Source organism: Diadema antillarum, unplaced genomic scaffold (genome assembly GCF_040938485.1).
Source record: "Diadema antillarum isolate AM-2024a unplaced genomic scaffold, OU_Dant_1.0 seq00000597_RagTag, whole genome shotgun sequence".
Taxonomy (NCBI): domain Eukaryota; kingdom Metazoa; phylum Echinodermata; class Echinoidea; order Diadematoida; family Diadematidae; genus Diadema; species Diadema antillarum.
This window is the reverse complement of record NW_027271528.1, coordinates 186,451-204,664: the sequence shown is the minus strand read 5'-3', so window position 1 is coordinate 204,664 and position 18,214 is coordinate 186,451. Positions and strand designations below refer to the sequence as shown.

The following is an 18,214-nucleotide window of genomic DNA, read 5'->3' as shown; positions in this document are numbered from 1 at the left end:
AGAAAAGTGAAGAAGATAAACACCTCAGGGACACCAATAGCATACTCATATGAATGTATTCCATAATATTAGTTGTACAATGGAGAGCACTTTATGTCCCTCCCCCCACCCGATATCATCCAGCTAAAATCCTCCGCAAGGTGATTTTGAAGTGATAGCGTCCCCATCATCAATGAGACTGAGTCATTCATATGATAATAACGTAGAGTTTCTGGTGTGAAAGAACATTGTCAGCGCACGCATAGAAACTTTTTCTCTCGATCTTTTTTTTTTTCTCGTTTAAATTTCTCATGAGATGTTATCTGCTTCAACACTGCAGATTGTAATATTTATAGATCAAATAAAGAGTGGGAAAAACACTCATTCATATGGAGAGTTTGTTCGCAAAAAGCGATAAGTCCATTTTTGAAGATTTTGAAGTAAAACATAATATATTCGCGGCATGAATTTTTCGCGAATTGTGAGCCGACAGCCTTTTTCGTGGCATGAAATTTTCGCGAAATACCACTGGCGTTCAATGCGTATAGTGTAAACAAAGACTTTCGCGTGCATTTTAATTTCGCGAATCTTGGCGCTCGCGAAATTCGCGAAATTAAAATGCACGCGAAAATTCCTCGTTTTACAAGTAATGTCTCTGTCACGAAGTACAAAATAATACCTTTTGAATGATACATCGGTCACTACATAAAGGTACATTTTTAAAGTTATGGTCAAAAGAAGCAAAAATTTTCTTTCTATTCTCTTCATTTTTCTTGACCTTTAATCGCAAATATCTCCATTTGGCAAATATGGACTTATCGGTTTTTGCAAACAAACTCTTCATATAAATAAGTAACGAAATTGTCTCTTTCTTCCTCTCTTTCCACAACAATAGAACATTTTATCCCTCTTGTGGTTCGATGACATTGCTCCTGCGTCTATTGCTCCCATGAAGTATATCTACCCCTGAGCCAAGCATAAAATCTACCTACAAACGTAACCCTAACCCTAATTCTAATCCCATATCAAACTAAAACTAAAACCTTATCACAACCCTAACCCTATAAGTCTACCCGAATTTTTATTAAGTCCTTGGAGAAAATAAGACCAGATCAATAGTCGCAGGAGCAAATGTCGTATCACCAAATTTCTGATACGACAAAAGGAAGTACAAATGTAAGCAAATTAAGAAATAAAGCATTTTTTTTACCCCCTTCTTCAACTTTTAAAACGTGTAAAGAAATAAAATTATATTGACCATTGACGTGTAATATCTTTATGACGTACGCAGCTCCCAGGGCGGTTGGCTTTCGAGGGCTACACGTCATGACTGTAGTCTTACGTGTTATACCTTTCATCCAATCAGGATGCTTCGTTTCTTTGTCGTCCTTGAGCGCGCGCTGTGTACGAGTTTGTGAAGAATATGCCAGCAATAATTATTATAAATGAGAGCAATACGGTACCTGAAAGTATTATCAGCATGCTGTTAGTCGGACAAAGTCATACTGCTTCAAACGTCAACCACGAATTTGGAAAGGCAGGTCCAAGTGCAACGCAAGGGTCAAGTTAGGAAAACAGTATTCACTCGGGGTGCGAGGAGGATTAGCGGAACGAGATCGTCTGTCTCTCAGAGAGGCGAGGAGCTAACCTCCCTTTGCGTGATTCTCGTATCTTCTCTGGCTAGAAATTGGTGAGTATATACCGAAAACTATTGGCAGTTTTTACTATGGTAAAAGCAAACATTGTACAAGTTTGCCTGTCTCTCTTTCTAGTTCTTTGTGGTGGTATAACATGTTTCAAAGAGGGAAACAGAGTTAAAGGTATATTTATAATCGACCTTATATAATCATTCTTTATGGGGGTTGGGAGTGGTCGGGTCTTCCTTATCATTTTGATCTAAGAAACAGCTTGCAGGGTTTTTTTTTTTCTCCGAAATTCATTCATACAATATCATCCTTGATCACTAAGAACTATGATTGTATGTGTAGGCCTAAATGTACACCGTTTTCCATTCAGGTCATTAATTTGATGTCAAATACCTCCGAGGGCCCTGAATGTATACTGACAATTCTAATTACTTAGTATGTAGGCCTATACTGTATATTCACTACGAATATTCTTTGCTCTCACAATCCTTGACTGCATCCAAGATTCTGATGTATCGGTTATTGTCAAGCCATCTTATCTTCGATTCCATGTTTCCGAGAAACGCACCATTTCATTTGTATCATCCATAAGGGGTAGGGGCCTAATGACTTTCGTTTACCTCTCGTAAGAACTTTAGTGGCTCAAAATACATTCATAATGCACAGGCCATACATTTTTCAATTATTCAGGACTGCAAAAAAACAAAACACCCAACAACAACAACAACAACAACAAAACAGCACTCTGTCGCTGAATTCTTTTAAACGCAAGTTGAAATTTTTTCTTTTTGAGTCCTTATTATGCCGAGGTAGTGTTTCTAATTCATCAACGACAATTTCAAGTATCATCCCAAGATAATGAATTGAATGTTTTGTTCTGTTTTGTGATTAGCAAGCTCAATTTTTCAGCTGTAGGGAATCGCCAGCTATTCCGTGACACTGTCTTGCTCATCTTTTCTCCTATTGCTCATTATCAGTTTGAAGGCATTTCAACATTTGCAATTATAAATGTTGCGTGTTTTATCTGGGTGTGTGTGAGTGTGTGTGTTTACGCTTTTTTTTTCCTGTTCTGTCTGTTTTGTAATGTCTATCCTGAATTACGTCTGCTTTTACTTTTGTAATCGAGAAAGTCAGTTTTGCATAAATTGCGCGAGTTGTTCACTATAATCGCATACACAGGCATCGATTTTAGTGGACCTCTCATTCTCTTTTCTCGGATATATTATAGATAACGCTATCGTAAGTTTGGTTTTAAACTCTGTAGGCCTACTTATTTTTAATAAGTTGATTAGGTAAACTAATTATCTCAATCCTCAGTCAACCAGGAAATAAGCACAATAAGGTAGAATATAAATCCCAGAAATGAAGTATGTGTCGTCTAGGATAAGGTAAAATAAACCTGACAGAATAACTCTTCTTACCTAGATCAAACCTTGTTCGTCAGTAAACTATTAGTCATTCTGTCCCAGTTGGTACAAAGCAGGGTTTAAAGATTGTTTTCAGTCTACAGGGTCATGCGCCGGAAGTCACACCTTATGCAGTTTTGAGACCTTCACCACGATGGTAGTGATGATTTGGTATAAATTCATATCAAATGACATGCTTGAAAATCTTCAGTTTTGTCCTTTTTGATAATTTTGACTTTGATTATTTCTTTTATCGTGTTCTTATTTATATATACGACTCTATAAGAACCTTGTGAATACTAGTACTGACTTTTTACTTCAGGCTATGATGATAACATGACATGATGCAAACGAAAGGAACAATCAAATCAAGTGGGATAGCCCTCTTTGATTTGAATATACACGTGAAAGTATTTTGAAAACAAATTTACGAGAAAATTTTGAACGTCCAGTGCTATAGTTCTTACACTTTAACCCTGTATTTATTTTCTTTCGTTATTTCAACCGGGAGCATTATTCAGTCACTTAGACAATATTTCAGACTTACGTTTTATCAATGGCAGGCGAACACTATTCTCTGCATGTATTGAAATTAAGAAAATTCACTTGACCTTAAATTTTGGAAAATAATATCGGCGTCAATTGAAAAACGAGAACATGGTGTTTGGTAATTATTGCATGTATGTCTTTTCAACACACAGTGTTACCAATAGCCCTGTAGAAATATCGCTATACACTGATAAAATCGATAACTTTTTGACCGTCATGCTCACTCTTTATTTACAATCGATGTCGCTCAATTTGCTCTTTGCAATTTGCAGTTGCCCCCCCCCCCCATCTATTTCTCTCTCATTCCGCACGCATTAATGTTTCCATTATGCTCTCATGCTTCCGAATATTCTTATTTTCTATACAAGACTCCAGACTAGAATATTCTATAGGCCTATACAGGATCGAACTAAAACCCCAAATGCAAATCCAGTGTCGGTTTGATAATTTGTGCAGCATTTTTTTTTAAAATCCCCTCACGCCCCCCCCCCCCCCCACACACACACAATACAAAATTATACGCTCCCACGCTCACGCATGCACCAAGGCAAAAACTGATATCAATATTATACAGTGTATTGTATATATAGCCTCTATATCTTTTTCCATTCGTCCGTTGAGAACATTCCATTATTGGGGTGCCCCCCTTTTTTTTTGGGGGGGGGGGGGTAGGTGACGGAGAAAGTACTTTCGGTCATTAACGGTTTTGTAACGTCCATTTTATGAATGTCCATTGAACCTTGACACCCAGTGGTCAAGGTAGTAGTTAACGTTCCTTTTCGTGGAAAATGCGAAGCACTCAGTGGTCCCCGTGGATGATTGTTGAGAGTAATATGGCATTCCGAACACAAATAATTTGGATACCGATACACACTGGCCGTAGTTTCATGGCCAATTTTGAGTTATATCTTGCTCAGTTGACGGGAAAATAAACAGACTGCAAATCGCCGACGGTCAGCAGCAAACACGGAATCAATAATGTCTGGACACTTGTGATACAGGAATATTTCAGCCACGAGATTGGTATAGGCAGATATTGCAGCAGACTTTCCGTGCAAACGTGAGGGCATTTTTTTCAATTCAATTCAATTCAATTCGTTTATTTCCATTTCAATCACAATAAAAACAACATGAAGCATTCGGTGTTACAGATGAACATAAAAAACAATGACATGTAAAAGAAACCACAACAACAACATCAGAATTACAGTCATGAATTGTTCCAAAATACAAAAGGCAACAAGTAAAATGGTAAAAGGTGTACACTTTCTTTTAATTCTTGTTCCATATTCCATATCTCATGCAAGTTTTATATTCCATTTGATTTCAGAAAAAAAAACTTTAAACACAACAGTCAATTTGAATCGAAATTGCTTAAATGTATAAGGACATAATCAAGTGATGTGTAATGATATTATGATATTATAAGGAACCTACTAAAAAGCAAAGCTTGTAGGAGGTCAGGTTCCAAAGATAATATAATATAAGCGTTATGGTGTGAGCAAATTTACATCTAATCTAAATCTGCACCACCACCTGCTATCACGAGGTTTGTTTGAATGAATGAATTTAACACATAAAACATGAGAGACGAATTCTTAATGGACTTTTGAAATGTCTAAACTAATCGATTTTCTTTTTTATAATGGTCCTAAGATCAATTTGTTTTATACTGTCATAAGTAATCATTAGTCGAAAGACTGTTTTCAGGAGTACTTCTTTGATTATACTGTAATAGAATGCCCTCATTGCAATCATCTTATCTTAACAAAATAAAATATAAAAGACATTGCTTTGAATACAAATCAATATCACGTCATTTCTTCTTTCTTTCTTTTTTTACAATTCAGTTATACTTTATTTCCATCCAGACAGGTAATACATAATAACAGGTAATACATAATAATATAAAGTATATATTTGACAAATTATCTAGTCTGCTGATGTGTATTATTTTATCAGAAGGTCCTCAACACGTCCTCTGTGTGCTTCAATCTGAGAATTCAAGAAGAATGGAATTAAAAAAACACACCAATAATTATCATTTATTGTTCTGTGAACAGCTGCGCCGAAGAATAGAACAATGCTGCAAATTCTTGGCGTAGTCCTCCTTTTGGCGGTGTGCCTGATGGTGTGCGTGCGTCTACGGTACCCAACGATACTCAGCGACGCCAACTTCATCCTCACCCAACTGCGCAGACAGCACACCCTGTCACGGTACGCCAAGATGGCGATACCGTTTACGATCGTCGATCGCTTTGAGGAGCACGCCGCTCAAACTCCCGAACGGGCGATGCTCATCTTCGAGGACAAGACGTACAGCTATGACGACATCAACCGGAGAGCCAATAGGATTGCTCGGATGGCCCAACGCCTTGGGTTCAAACGAGGTGATAAGGTGAGTGACATGAATATTAGAGAGAGAGAAAGAAAGTAGTTTTTTGACAGATTAATAATCTCTCCTCAAACGAGATCGATAAGGTGGCAATGAGGGGAAAACTTTAATAGGACCTCGTGGTGGAAAAGAACACAAAAGTCATTTGAAATGTATCGAAACTGCAATAATACCTTTATTACACCATTATAGTTAAAGCCAAAGTTGAATATGAATATCAATTTTGGTTTCAAAACAAACATGTCAGAACAGCACGTTTGTATGTCAAAAAACGACCTATATCTCAGAACCACTGACAAATGATAATATTCATCACAGTTATAATAATTATGCCACCTTTTTATGGATCTTAAATTATTATATTGCTTTTGATGGAAGAATCAACATTTACATAATATTCCTGGGTCAGTCACATTCCGGAGATCAGTTATGCAAATCAAGTAGAAATTCAATCGTTTTGCATCGCTAATAGTTAAATAGGCCCTATATGAAGAAGCACATACATGACAGCTTCGAGAACGGCTGTTTAACCAGGGAGGTGGGAACACCTCCCTGGTTAAAGCAAAATGGAAAAGGCTTGTGCGGTCGAGCGACATAGACTTCTCTCAATGGTCACGATTGTGCTTTTAAAAAATGCATTCTTCTACCAACTGCCACTTTAAAATCTTAGTATGACAGCGGTGAAGAGTGACCCCAATAAAATATTCGCAAGGTGCGTCTTAGGTCAAGGCTAATCGCATCGTTACACATCAATTTCAAATAGCTCATTCTTGTCAAATAGCATCCCTTTCGCTAAAACTATACAATCATTTGCAGCATGTATGCACGTGTTCCCGGGGTAGGATTCTAACCATTACCCTCTTTTCAAGAATATTTATAACCCTCTTTTATCACATTTGATTTTTTTTTCTATACGACGTCTGTTGGCATTGAGCAAAATTTTGGCGCGTGCGTTCAAGTGACGCGTGACCATGCATGCAGGTCAATGCCACCAAGCGGCAACAAAGTGAAATCCAAACATAAATTGAAAATGGCATTTTTTTTTTATTGAACGGCTGCTGCGTATACATCCAGTACCATAAAGCCAGGTAGGCCTATTAGTATCCGGAAACGTTTTGCACCATGTAATGATTCGGATATTATGTTTAGGACACATGATGATAGCGTCATGTAGCTTTGCACGTTTTCATTTCAAAGAGAAAAAGGCGCGATGATGATAATGCCAGACGTTTCTAGGAAAGGGAAAGTGATGACTGCCTTTCTTTAAGGCTATTAAAAAATGGTATTTACCGCGGCTTATCAGAGGTTACGTTTTTTTGTGATATTAATGATGAATTGCCACCTTTGCAATAAAAGCACGTCATGGATGTTCACGATTGGAAGAACCGTAATCTCGTTGATTTCTTGATTTATTTCTGCACAATCATATCAATCGTTATCAACTTTTATGTATCAATTTTTTTAATTTTCATTCTACGTATCTATTATCATGAATCTATCTTTTCATCTTTCTTATTATATCTATCTATCTATTGTAATAATGCGGAGAAATTGGGAGGATTAGGAGGGGGGAAAAGCAAACAAACAATAAATATTCGAATCTTGCAGGCAGGCAGATTTTTATCAAACATGTCCACATGCTATTCCATTGAAGAACTGTTGACGATCATTCCTTTTACGTGAAGGAGAAAGGATTGGAGTTTTTGACCTTTGATTGACGTTCTTGTTTTGTTTTTTGTTTTGTTTTGCTTTTTTTTTTCTCACGTGCCCCTCGACAGGTCGCACTTTTCGTTGGCAACGAACCAGCGTTCATCTGGACTCTACTGGGATTCTGCAAGCTGGGGGTCACCTGCGCTCTGCTCAACGTGAACCTTCGATCCAAGTCGCTCCTCCACTGCTTCGAGATCAGCGGGGCATCGACTCTCGTCACCTCGTCAGGTAAGGATGCCTGGACCAGTGGTTTGTGTCCTCTTATCTCTTGTATCTTTGTTTTACGTCCGCCAATTATTCCGTTGACTGTCCTTGCAAGTCGCCTCTGAAAAGCAATTTTTATAGAATGTATATGATTGAGGAATTTCATGGCTACGATTTTACATATTCCATAGCTTCTTTGGATATCGCGACCAAAACCAATGTCGTTTGTCGCGAACAAAAGAACAGTAACTTAAATTGTTAGTAATTGCCGTATATTCTGACTTTGGGTAAAACAAGAATTCAGCCCATTCTGAGTGCACCGAAAAGCCACCGACTTTATTCGATCCGACCAACTTTTTCAAAATCATAAACTAAAGCAACCAGAATAGATAGACCCTGCTTTGAAAGCAGAAAGCTGCGGGTTGCAAGTCGAAATCCAGGATCGCGTCGCATCGTGTGCATTTATAGCCTCGTGACACTATAATTCCACGAAGTTCATCTAGGAGTCATTTGCGAGTTCAGAATAATTCTACACACTCCATCGAGGCCATTACTACAGGAGCATGATTAATTGTTAGTTATAAATACCATCTCAGCGTAAAAGATAATATTATACAAAGGGGGGCTTGAGCATCTCAGGGGTAAAGCGAAGAACGTGCATGTAGCCCTTTGCCCCATGGCGGTCATAGATCGCATAGTTGGCGTTGCACACGTGTGTAAGCCACGGGCATGTTACTGCGGAGTTGATTCTGCGTCTCTATGGTGAATCACTAAGGATGATGAAAATGATGAATTTAACAATCATAACAATGCTCCGGCGTGCATGAATCTTGGCAAGTTGCATCAGGGACTGGTCGTGAAGATGAGTTTCTTCGTAGTAGTAGCCTCGTGACCGAGCATGTGCATTAGCAAAGTTTGGCAGTGAAGCAGTCACATGGGATAAATTACTCATTCGTCGATCCCCAACCCTGACATTATTGCTTTCACGAAGAAGCATTGTGTGATTGGGGGGGGGGGGGGGTGATTGTATTCAAATACTTACTGCAAATCACTAATTTTTGTTTCTATGAAGGCCATTTCGCTGATAGTAACTGAAAGTTGTGAGCAAAGGGAACCGAAGCCAAACGAGCCCTCGCCCTCTGTAGCGGCTCGACTCAGTCCCGGGTAATGACCCCCTGCTCGCTTCTCTTACAAAAATATATTGTGAGACAGCAGAGACTAACATTCTTTCATTGATACAATCCCAAGATAAAACTGGTTTTGAATTAATACAAAGAATGGCTGTTGAGTTCGATTCCACGGATGGAGATGTATAACTGCTTTCATAAAGTTTATATTGCCGTATTTCTGTTATATCATTGTTGAACATATTATTGTATATTTTCATTATATCATATTCAGAATAATTTTATTTATATTCGTGATTATATTTATTTGTGTGTAAAGAGTCTGCGACCAATCTTTGTGTATATTTTAATACATATATACATGTCAAATTGAAGAAATCTATGTAAGCTATAGATATCTATCTAATCTGTTTATCAACGCTGTCTCTTCTGACGGAGGGCTGTTTAAAGGTACAGTTTACCTTTGGGAGCAGTAACATAAAAAAAAATGTTTGAGATATCACATATCGATGCATAATGCGTACGTCAGTTGTATCACAAAACATCCTACCATATAAAAAATTTGCAATAAAGCCTAAAATATAAGGAGATATCACTATTTTTCTCAATAAACCGTAACCGTGGTAGACGGTTTAGTCGAGAAACATCTTTTTTATTTTAACTATTGATCACATTTTTTTATATATATTTAACAATACTTAACATTAATTATACTGATTCAAATTTTTACCTTGGTTCTTTCTATCCCTAACTCACATTCTAGAACTATTTTGAAGCACTAATGCTGGGTTTTTGTTTTATCAGCAAATGGTAAATTATGCCTTTAACGCGTGTATATAGGGCAGTTTTCAAGCATATACCCTTTCTGAATTTAAATGTTGGGATGATCAATCCGAAACTAATTGGTACCGAATCGAGTGTCTGCGCCTTGTGTTTTGGGCATCGCCCAACTCTGGCGGTGCGCCAGCAACGTGCCTGGTGCGCTCCCCATGGGGGTAATCTCTGTATAACGATGTCAATAAATGGAATGCTTTCATAACTACCCGCGGGAGCAGTGTAATAGTTGAAAAAGTGATGAGCAATAAAACAAGTAGCAGTCATCATGTATCACTCGCAATTTATGCAATAAATCTTTTTTTCGGTATAAGAAAAGATCAACGACAAAAATTTACACCGATATAAACATAGTTGATCCCCGTGGAGTCACAAAGTATCATAGTTGTTTGGCATCGCGATGAAAGGCGCATGGAAAGTGGCACCGAGAACTCACTCGTATAGGTATACATAAACGCACACTCACACTCATCCCCCCAACACACACACACACACACACACACACACACACACACACACACACACACACACACACGTACACACACACACACACACACACACACACACACACACACACATACACACACACACACACACAACACGGACACACCCATTTTCATTACCGCAAAGAAAAATTATAACAAGTCACTGATGCCATAGAGGGTATACTGGTATATGCGTTGGGATTCATAATAATGTGCTCTCGTTGTGTGTGTATGTGTGCTTGTGTGTGTTTTCTTTTTGTTTGTCTGTTTATTATACACATTGTACCACGATAAACTTCTGATCGTCTGAACAATTTTAGGTCTTATTTCTGTTATAAATAGGGGAGTTTGATCGAAGTCTTCACGTTATATTACATTATACACCTGTAACTGAAACATTAACAATAATTAACCATGCACCTAACCGCAACAGGTCAGGGCATATTGCATCATCCGATATAAACAGAAAAGGTTTTCATGGGAACAAAGGAAGATTGGACGATTATCTTCATTTTCCATTAAAAAAAATCCAAATTGGGACTTATTGTTTGAATTCTACAGTTAATACGCTAATGCCAAAATTGATCAAGTCTCATGAAAGTTGATGGAAGGGCATAGAAAAAGAGATAGCTTGGTAAAGTTTGAAATTATTGAGTCAAACTCCTCTATTGTACTCTTTCTCAATATCGTAATCATATCGCAGGAGATGGGTCATCGAAACACGTCGATGACATCCGACCCGAGTTGAAGCAGAGGTCTGTATCCGTCTGGACCTTGGATCCGGGGTTTCCCCTGCCGTCCGAAATCACCGATGACGACACCAATTTACCACGTGGCGTCAGAAATGGCCTCAACATACGAGACGCGTTCGCGTACATCTACACCTCGGGAACGACTGGTAAGTGACGGGGAGGAAATATTGTGGATTTTGATGATTCGACCGGGTAAACTATCACATTGTTATATTTTTAAAAGTTATATTATCATTAATACGACACTGCAGTTGCCAAAATGCTTCCTTCCGTTCAGTTTTATCGATTGCATATCTGCGTTTTAGCAGAAATGGGACAGTAAGTTAGTATAAGCATACATCTCTTGTTGAAGAACGCGTGATTACGTAATCAAAGTAACGTTTAGTACGCGCATCAACCTGTGCAGCTAACAGTCGTCGACGGCTGTTTTTGGTTTTGTTTGTTTGTTTGTTTGTTTAAACGCTTGAGTACAAATTGTCGCAGTGCACACTCATTGTCTAAGCTTACCGCCCATGATTCTGTAATTGAGAAAAAGAAAGGATCTATACACGTATTGCTTACTAGTACTTTGTTGTTTTCTCCTTCCAGGCTTACCCAAGGCTACTCGACTCACCCACTTTAAACTACTTGCCGGTGGATTTATGCTCGATTCCTTCCAGATGACATGTGATGACGTCATGTACATCACGCTTCCGCTATACCACATCTCGGCTCTCTTCATCGGGCTCAGCAACGTCATCAACAACGGTGCGTACACGGACACGACTTCGACAACACGATAGACAATTTAACGTATTGATGACATACTTTAAAGGGAGCGTATAATTTTGGTTGAGACCTAACTTTAGGGGGGGGGTTGTGTGTGTGTGAGATAACGAGAAACCTCTCATGAAATATGAAAGAGCATGTAATTCCAAGAGGGATTCAACGTTTATTTGATGAAAATTGGATTCAAAATGGCTGAGATATCTAAAAAAGAGCTTTGTTTTTGGATGTCTCAGCAATTTCAAAACCGATTTTCATCTAATAAACTTTGAATTCCACTTAAAATTGTATGCTCTGTACTATTAATTCATAAGTGGTTTCTTAATATCTCACAAAAAGTTAAAAGCCAAAGTCTCGTCTTCACCAATACTATACAATCCCTTTAAGCTCTGATGGTGACGGGGTTCCAACGGGGTCATCCCACGAGACCGACATCCACGAGTCATACAGCCCACAAGTTCGACATTGAAAACAGCTCCATGAGTCATACAGCCCATGAGTTCGACACTAGGCAAATAAAGCGCATGAGTTCGACACTAGGTAAAAACAGCCCACGAGTTCGACAGATACAGCACGGGGCTAAATGTGTCGGTCTCGTTGGCCTTGTTTTCTTAGTGTTGAACTCATGGGCTGTATAACTCGTGAACTGTAACTCGTAGGCTGTATGACTCATGGGCTGTATAACTCGTGGGCTGTATGACTCGTGGGTGTCGGTCTCGTGACGTGCACCCGTTCCAACAACCACAAATCACCATGAAAGCTGTCTGTGTCTGCATGGTGATTATTTGCCAGTAATATACTGGAAACCCGGATTACAAATTAAACAAGTAACTTTCTATCGCCTTCAGCACCCAATCAGATAGTCCTGTCGAAATGAATTCTGTTGACCATTTTCTCTCTTTTTTTTTACAGTTTTCAGCTTGACATTGTTTCTGATATTGTCACATTCTCTGACGTCATTGTGATTAATATGGTCTTAATGGGGGTGGGGAGGAGGTACTTGCAGAATTTAATGCAGGCACCTTGTAGCTTCTTTCTTTCCATTTTATAGACGTAGAGACACTGCGGTCGGAGACTGTCAGTATCGGCATCTACTTCTACTGTTTGCTCATTATACTACTAAACTATGAATCGCAACTTTTGCGAAAGAAGCGAATTAAGATCTTTTTTTTTTAAGTAAGTGAACATAATACAACTTTATATCTCATGCGAAATGTAAAATTGACTTCATTTTATGACATGTGACGGTTTCTTACAGGAGCTACATGCGTGCTGCGCCGGAAGTTCTCGGCGTCGAAATTTTGGATCGACTGTCGTAAGCACAACGTCACCATGTTTATGTATATCGGTGAACTGTTTCGTTACCTCATCGCTCAACCAAAGGTGAGTTTACCTCTAAGTTTTGAGATCCTTCAACGTTCAAACATTTCGTAAGACATTCATATCTCGATGAAAACATAATCAATCGTTGCGTGGAATACATATTCACTAACCACTCAGCATAAACATATTTATAGAATCCCTTATGCCTTTCATAATTCTTTGAAATAAAAGCACTATCATTTTTTTTCTTTATCAGCAGCAATCAGTGATTCAATTTGATTCTTTCTGGTTATCCACAGATTCGTGTGCCTATTACATACAGGTGTGCTATTTAATATTATTTGCAGGGCTCGACACTTTGAAAATTTGGTGGCCCAAAAAAGAAATGTAGACTACTAAGTGACCCGAAATAAAAGAAATATAAAGAATTCATTTTGAACTTTAGATGCCCGATCGGACCACCAATTAGCCTTTTGAATTGTTCGCATCAATTTTCAATGGCCCCGGACCACCGTTAATGTTGAGACTTGTTATAGGCAAATGTGCTTGAAATATAATATGTCTGTTCGTGTGACCTGTGTCACGTACGCCATCACCACCAAACAACTGTATAATAGTAGTCATCATTGTCATAAAAATTACTAACATCATCAGTTTCATCATAACCATTGGCAGCGTCCAACACGACCACTATACGTCACTATCAATAGCTAATCATCACCATTAACCCGTTCCATACGGGAACCTGGTGGCCTGTGTATTAAGTCTGTGGGGATTTCAGAATTCAGTATGGAATGGTCAACAAAGTCAACTCTTAAAAATGTGACTCTGTCATACTCAATACCGTTTACTTCCTGTCCATCACAGACGGACAAGGACCGCGTCAACAACGTGCGGCTCGCCATCGGCAACGGGCTCGGCGCCGACATCTGGCAGGAGGTGTGCGACCGCTTCGACATCGATCGCATCGTCGAGCTCTACGGCGCCACCGAAGCCAACTTCGGTCTCATGAACGTCGACAACACAGTGGGCTCAGTCGGACGTTGGTCGCCACTTCTTCAGGTACTATACCTATGACTTTCACTTTTCTTTTTCTTTTTTTTAAACTTATCATTTCTTTGGGAGGCAGTCATTTGGCAGAGCATAACTATACATGGCGCTTTACACTGCAAAAAGTCCGGTGTTAAATAGTGAACACCGAGCTGGTGTTAAATTTTCGGTGCTCATTTATGATGTTAAATTAACACCTCCGGGTGTCATTTCCAAATATAAAACTGTTTTTTGAAGAGTTTCTTAGTAACTGCACTTCTTGTTGATTTTTAATTTAAACAAGACAATCAAGAATTTTACATTAAAATACTAGATTTTTGAAAAAATGTGAAAATAAATTCGCACCACAGTAACACCAGCTGGTGTGGTCTCTTATTGAAGCTGGACGGGTGTTAAACCATTGATATTAACACCAACAAATATCAAATCAACACCATGTGGTGTCATTTTTGAATTAACACCAGTACAGTGTCAAAATATCACCAGGTACAGTGTCAAATTAACACCACGAAGTGTCAGGTGAACACTTTTCAACGCCATCACAGTGCATTTTCTACACCTGTGGGTGTGGTCCTCTATTAACACTTGATCGGTGTTAAATTTAACACCCATGGTGTTAAATCTAACACCAATGTTTTTACAGTGTATGATTACTGCAACAGAGGTTTATCACAGAGCAAACATAACACCAGCTCGTTTCCTGCAGTATTTAACCTCGTGCATAAAACGTAAGTTTGAATGCAGGCTTCGTTGGATGTATTTATAAGGAAGCTATGAAAGCGTTCCTATTTATAGGGAGGCTTTGCTTATGTGTATAAGATGAGAACCCAGTGTAAATCTGTACCCATCCACATTGGTTTTGTCTTTTCATGATCTTGAGCGCATAAAAGGGAGACTGAAAATTATGTATTGTATGATGAATGTGTTACCGTTATATTATCAATAATCATCCCATTTCCGTATTGAGAAAATGATGCCCTGTACCTCCAATGATATATTTTATGTGTTACAATGTACTGTATACTTAAAAGTTCCAGTACATTAGTTTTGCCAAAGAAAGTCTGCTATGAGAGTAGCTTGGTTCTCTTCAAGGACAATTACGTATACTCCAACACATCAAATACGAAATTGAAATGACTTTAAATTAGCACAGAGTTGTTAAACTTAACTCAGGTTATACGTTCTTACAAAGTATGCATTGTTTCCTTTCTGTATACAGTATTTTGTATTAGGTTACGATACTCAACTTTGTGTTATACGTTCGGCAATTTTACAGTCCGAGTAGTAATTTTGAAATGGCCATTTTGTATATATGAGTGATGACAAATTGTGATGATCTATATACTATTTGTTTGTTTGTATGTATGTTTGTTTTGGGGTCGAGTGGTTTTCCAAGAAGATATATAATTGGCGACTATTATACAGTATGATAGGTCTCTAGTTTTTACATTTCAATTTGGAAAAAGGATTTGGAGTCACTTTCGGTGGAAATTGTTTTGACAGCAACAAACCTAACTGAGGGCACATTCATTGTGTAGAATCGGAAGTTATGCATATTTTTATCGTTTGCATGACTCTCTAATTATTTTGTAGGCGATATGCAAGATTGAGTTGATCCAGTACGATTATGAGACGTCTCAGCCAATCAGAGACGAGCAAGGGAGGTGCATACCAGTGGCGCCAGGTAGGTAGAGGGACTTTTTTTGACGTCACAGCCTTCTACACACGAGACAAACTCAGTACACACAGAATGTCAAACCAAAACTATGAACACGCTCATTTTCATTGAATGCGTACATATTCGCATCCCGTTTCAATCGAAGTTAAACACACACACACACACACACACACACACACACACACACACACTCACACACACGATACCCTGAAATACTGACAACAATGTAACCTTGGTCGTTATTTTCTCGTCTGCTTTTTATATAAACTGCTTTTAAATTCGAAGTCTCTCAGAATATTCCTGAAATAGAAGCGAATATGCGACGGATAGAATTTTGTGCAATCATAATATCCGGTACACATAAAAAGAGGCTCTTATACCTATTTTTTGTGTGTGTCTTAAACGTATCTAAATCTCAATTGAATATTGCCACATGAAGACAGTGAGAACTCTGTAGGCCTAATGATGGCTTAATCTATATTTTACACTGATAAGCATCGATTTTGTAGAATTGCGTCAGCTTTTTTTAACGTCAATCTTTCTAACTTTTAATTGCATTATATACCTTTTGACATTGTATGTGTGTTTTAGGTGAGACGGGACTCTTGATATGCCCGATCAACCGGATATTCCCACTCGAGGGTTACGTGGGTTCCAAGGCCCTGACCGAGACGAAGCTAGTCAGGAACGTGCGGCGAGATGGCGACGTCTTCTTCAACACCGGAGATCTCTTCGTGCGAGACGCGAACTTCAACCTGTTCTTCAAGGATCGTATTGGTGACACCTTTAGGTAGGCGTTGTGAGGAATGCACGCGCCGAGTGTGAGCGCGTTTCGTTGCGATCGCATAGATCGGCACTTTTTGTAATATAAGAACGTAAAATGACGTAATTGGGTTTGTCCGTTGTTCGACGTTTTATTCATTTACCAATTCACTTATTTGATTTATTGATTCATTCACGTATTCACCCAATCAAGTTCCGTTGATACACTGGATAATAAAGACTTAAAAGTATGAGGCAGCCCTCTACAAAGCCCTCCATTACATAAAAACACAAAAAAGTACAAGATGTATGATTAGAACCATCATTATGTGCAGAAGCAGCCAAGTTGCTTGATTTCCAAACACAAGGCAACATTTAATTCATAAAATATTTTCAGTGAACATATATTTTGAAAATATATTGAATAATTATACACTCAATGATTATGTCACCGTTGTCTTGCAGGTGGAAAGGTGAAAACGTGGCGACCACTGAAGTGGCTCAAACCCTGAACGAACTGCCAGAAATTCTGGAGGCGAGTGTGTATGGCGTCACCGTACCGGGTAAGCCAGCGCAAATTATTATTATTATTATTTTTTTCATATTAGTCCCATAATCTTGATAAATTCAAGTCATATTTGAAAGCTTAATTCTGCATTAAATCATTTCATCGCAGTACTCAAACACTAGTGTAATTTGCATTTTAACAGCAACAAATTCAAACAAAATTGCTGCTATAAAATGCATATTCCTGAGGGCGCTATCATGTCTAAATAACAGTCAGAGTAGCTAAGAACGGACAATCCGTAATGTAATTTTGGTAGTTTATCCATTAAAAAAAAATGTATGCTTCGTCATGTTTTATGCCTTCGTTAGGCATTTTCACAATTCAAGACTTCTCAGATGTTATTCTTGTCATTTCAATACTAAATGCAGGGCATTATGGGAAGGCAGGGATGACCGCCATAGCCCTCAAAGATGGCGAAGTCTTCAATCCCCGCGCCACATACAAACATGTGACATCCAGCCTACCAAACTACGCTTGTCCGCGATTCGTGCGCGTTTCGGCACGGCTGGAACATACGGCCACATTCAAACAGAAGAAGACGCAATTGGTGCAAGAAGGCTTCAACGTTCAAGTCGTCAGCGATCCCGTTTTTGTGTGTGACCAGAACGCACAAACTTACGTGCGCGTAGACGAGCAAATTTACGCAAATATTCTGAATGGAAATATACGGCTTTAGGATGTATTTAACAATACATGACCTAAAGAGCAGTGGCTTCTTCCTCTGACGTATTACATAGTTAAATGAAGGATGCAGACAAAAGATTGATAAGATCTGACGTTGTGACGTTGCGACTGAAACGAGACTATGTCAGAACAAGGAGTGACATCAAGTATGGGTGGCTTCCTGTTTCCATTACACCTGCGTTCTATTGGTAATGGTACAATTTTTTTAAAATAAACCAATTATGTTATGGCACCTAGCCAAATGATTGGCTTAGAGCTATCACATGACCAATCTTTTATATTGCCTAGCTGGAGGTC

General features: G+C 38.7%; 1 protein-coding gene across 1 annotated transcript; it reads left to right on the top strand.

Moving 5' to 3' along the window:
- Positions 1–5,663: 5,663 nt before the first annotated feature.
- LOC139735779 (long-chain fatty acid transport protein 2-like) lies at positions 5,664–17,909 on the top strand. The gene is made up of 10 exons (XM_071646529.1): positions 5,664–5,978; positions 7,754–7,913; positions 11,039–11,233; positions 11,676–11,834; positions 13,111–13,235; positions 14,043–14,237; positions 15,819–15,909; positions 16,495–16,693; positions 17,131–17,228; positions 17,602–17,909. Exons 1-10 carry the CDS (start codon positions 5,664–5,666, stop codon positions 17,907–17,909), a joined length of 1,845 nt encoding a protein of 614 aa, XP_071502630.1.
- The last annotated feature ends 305 nt before the right edge of the window (positions 17,910–18,214 follow it).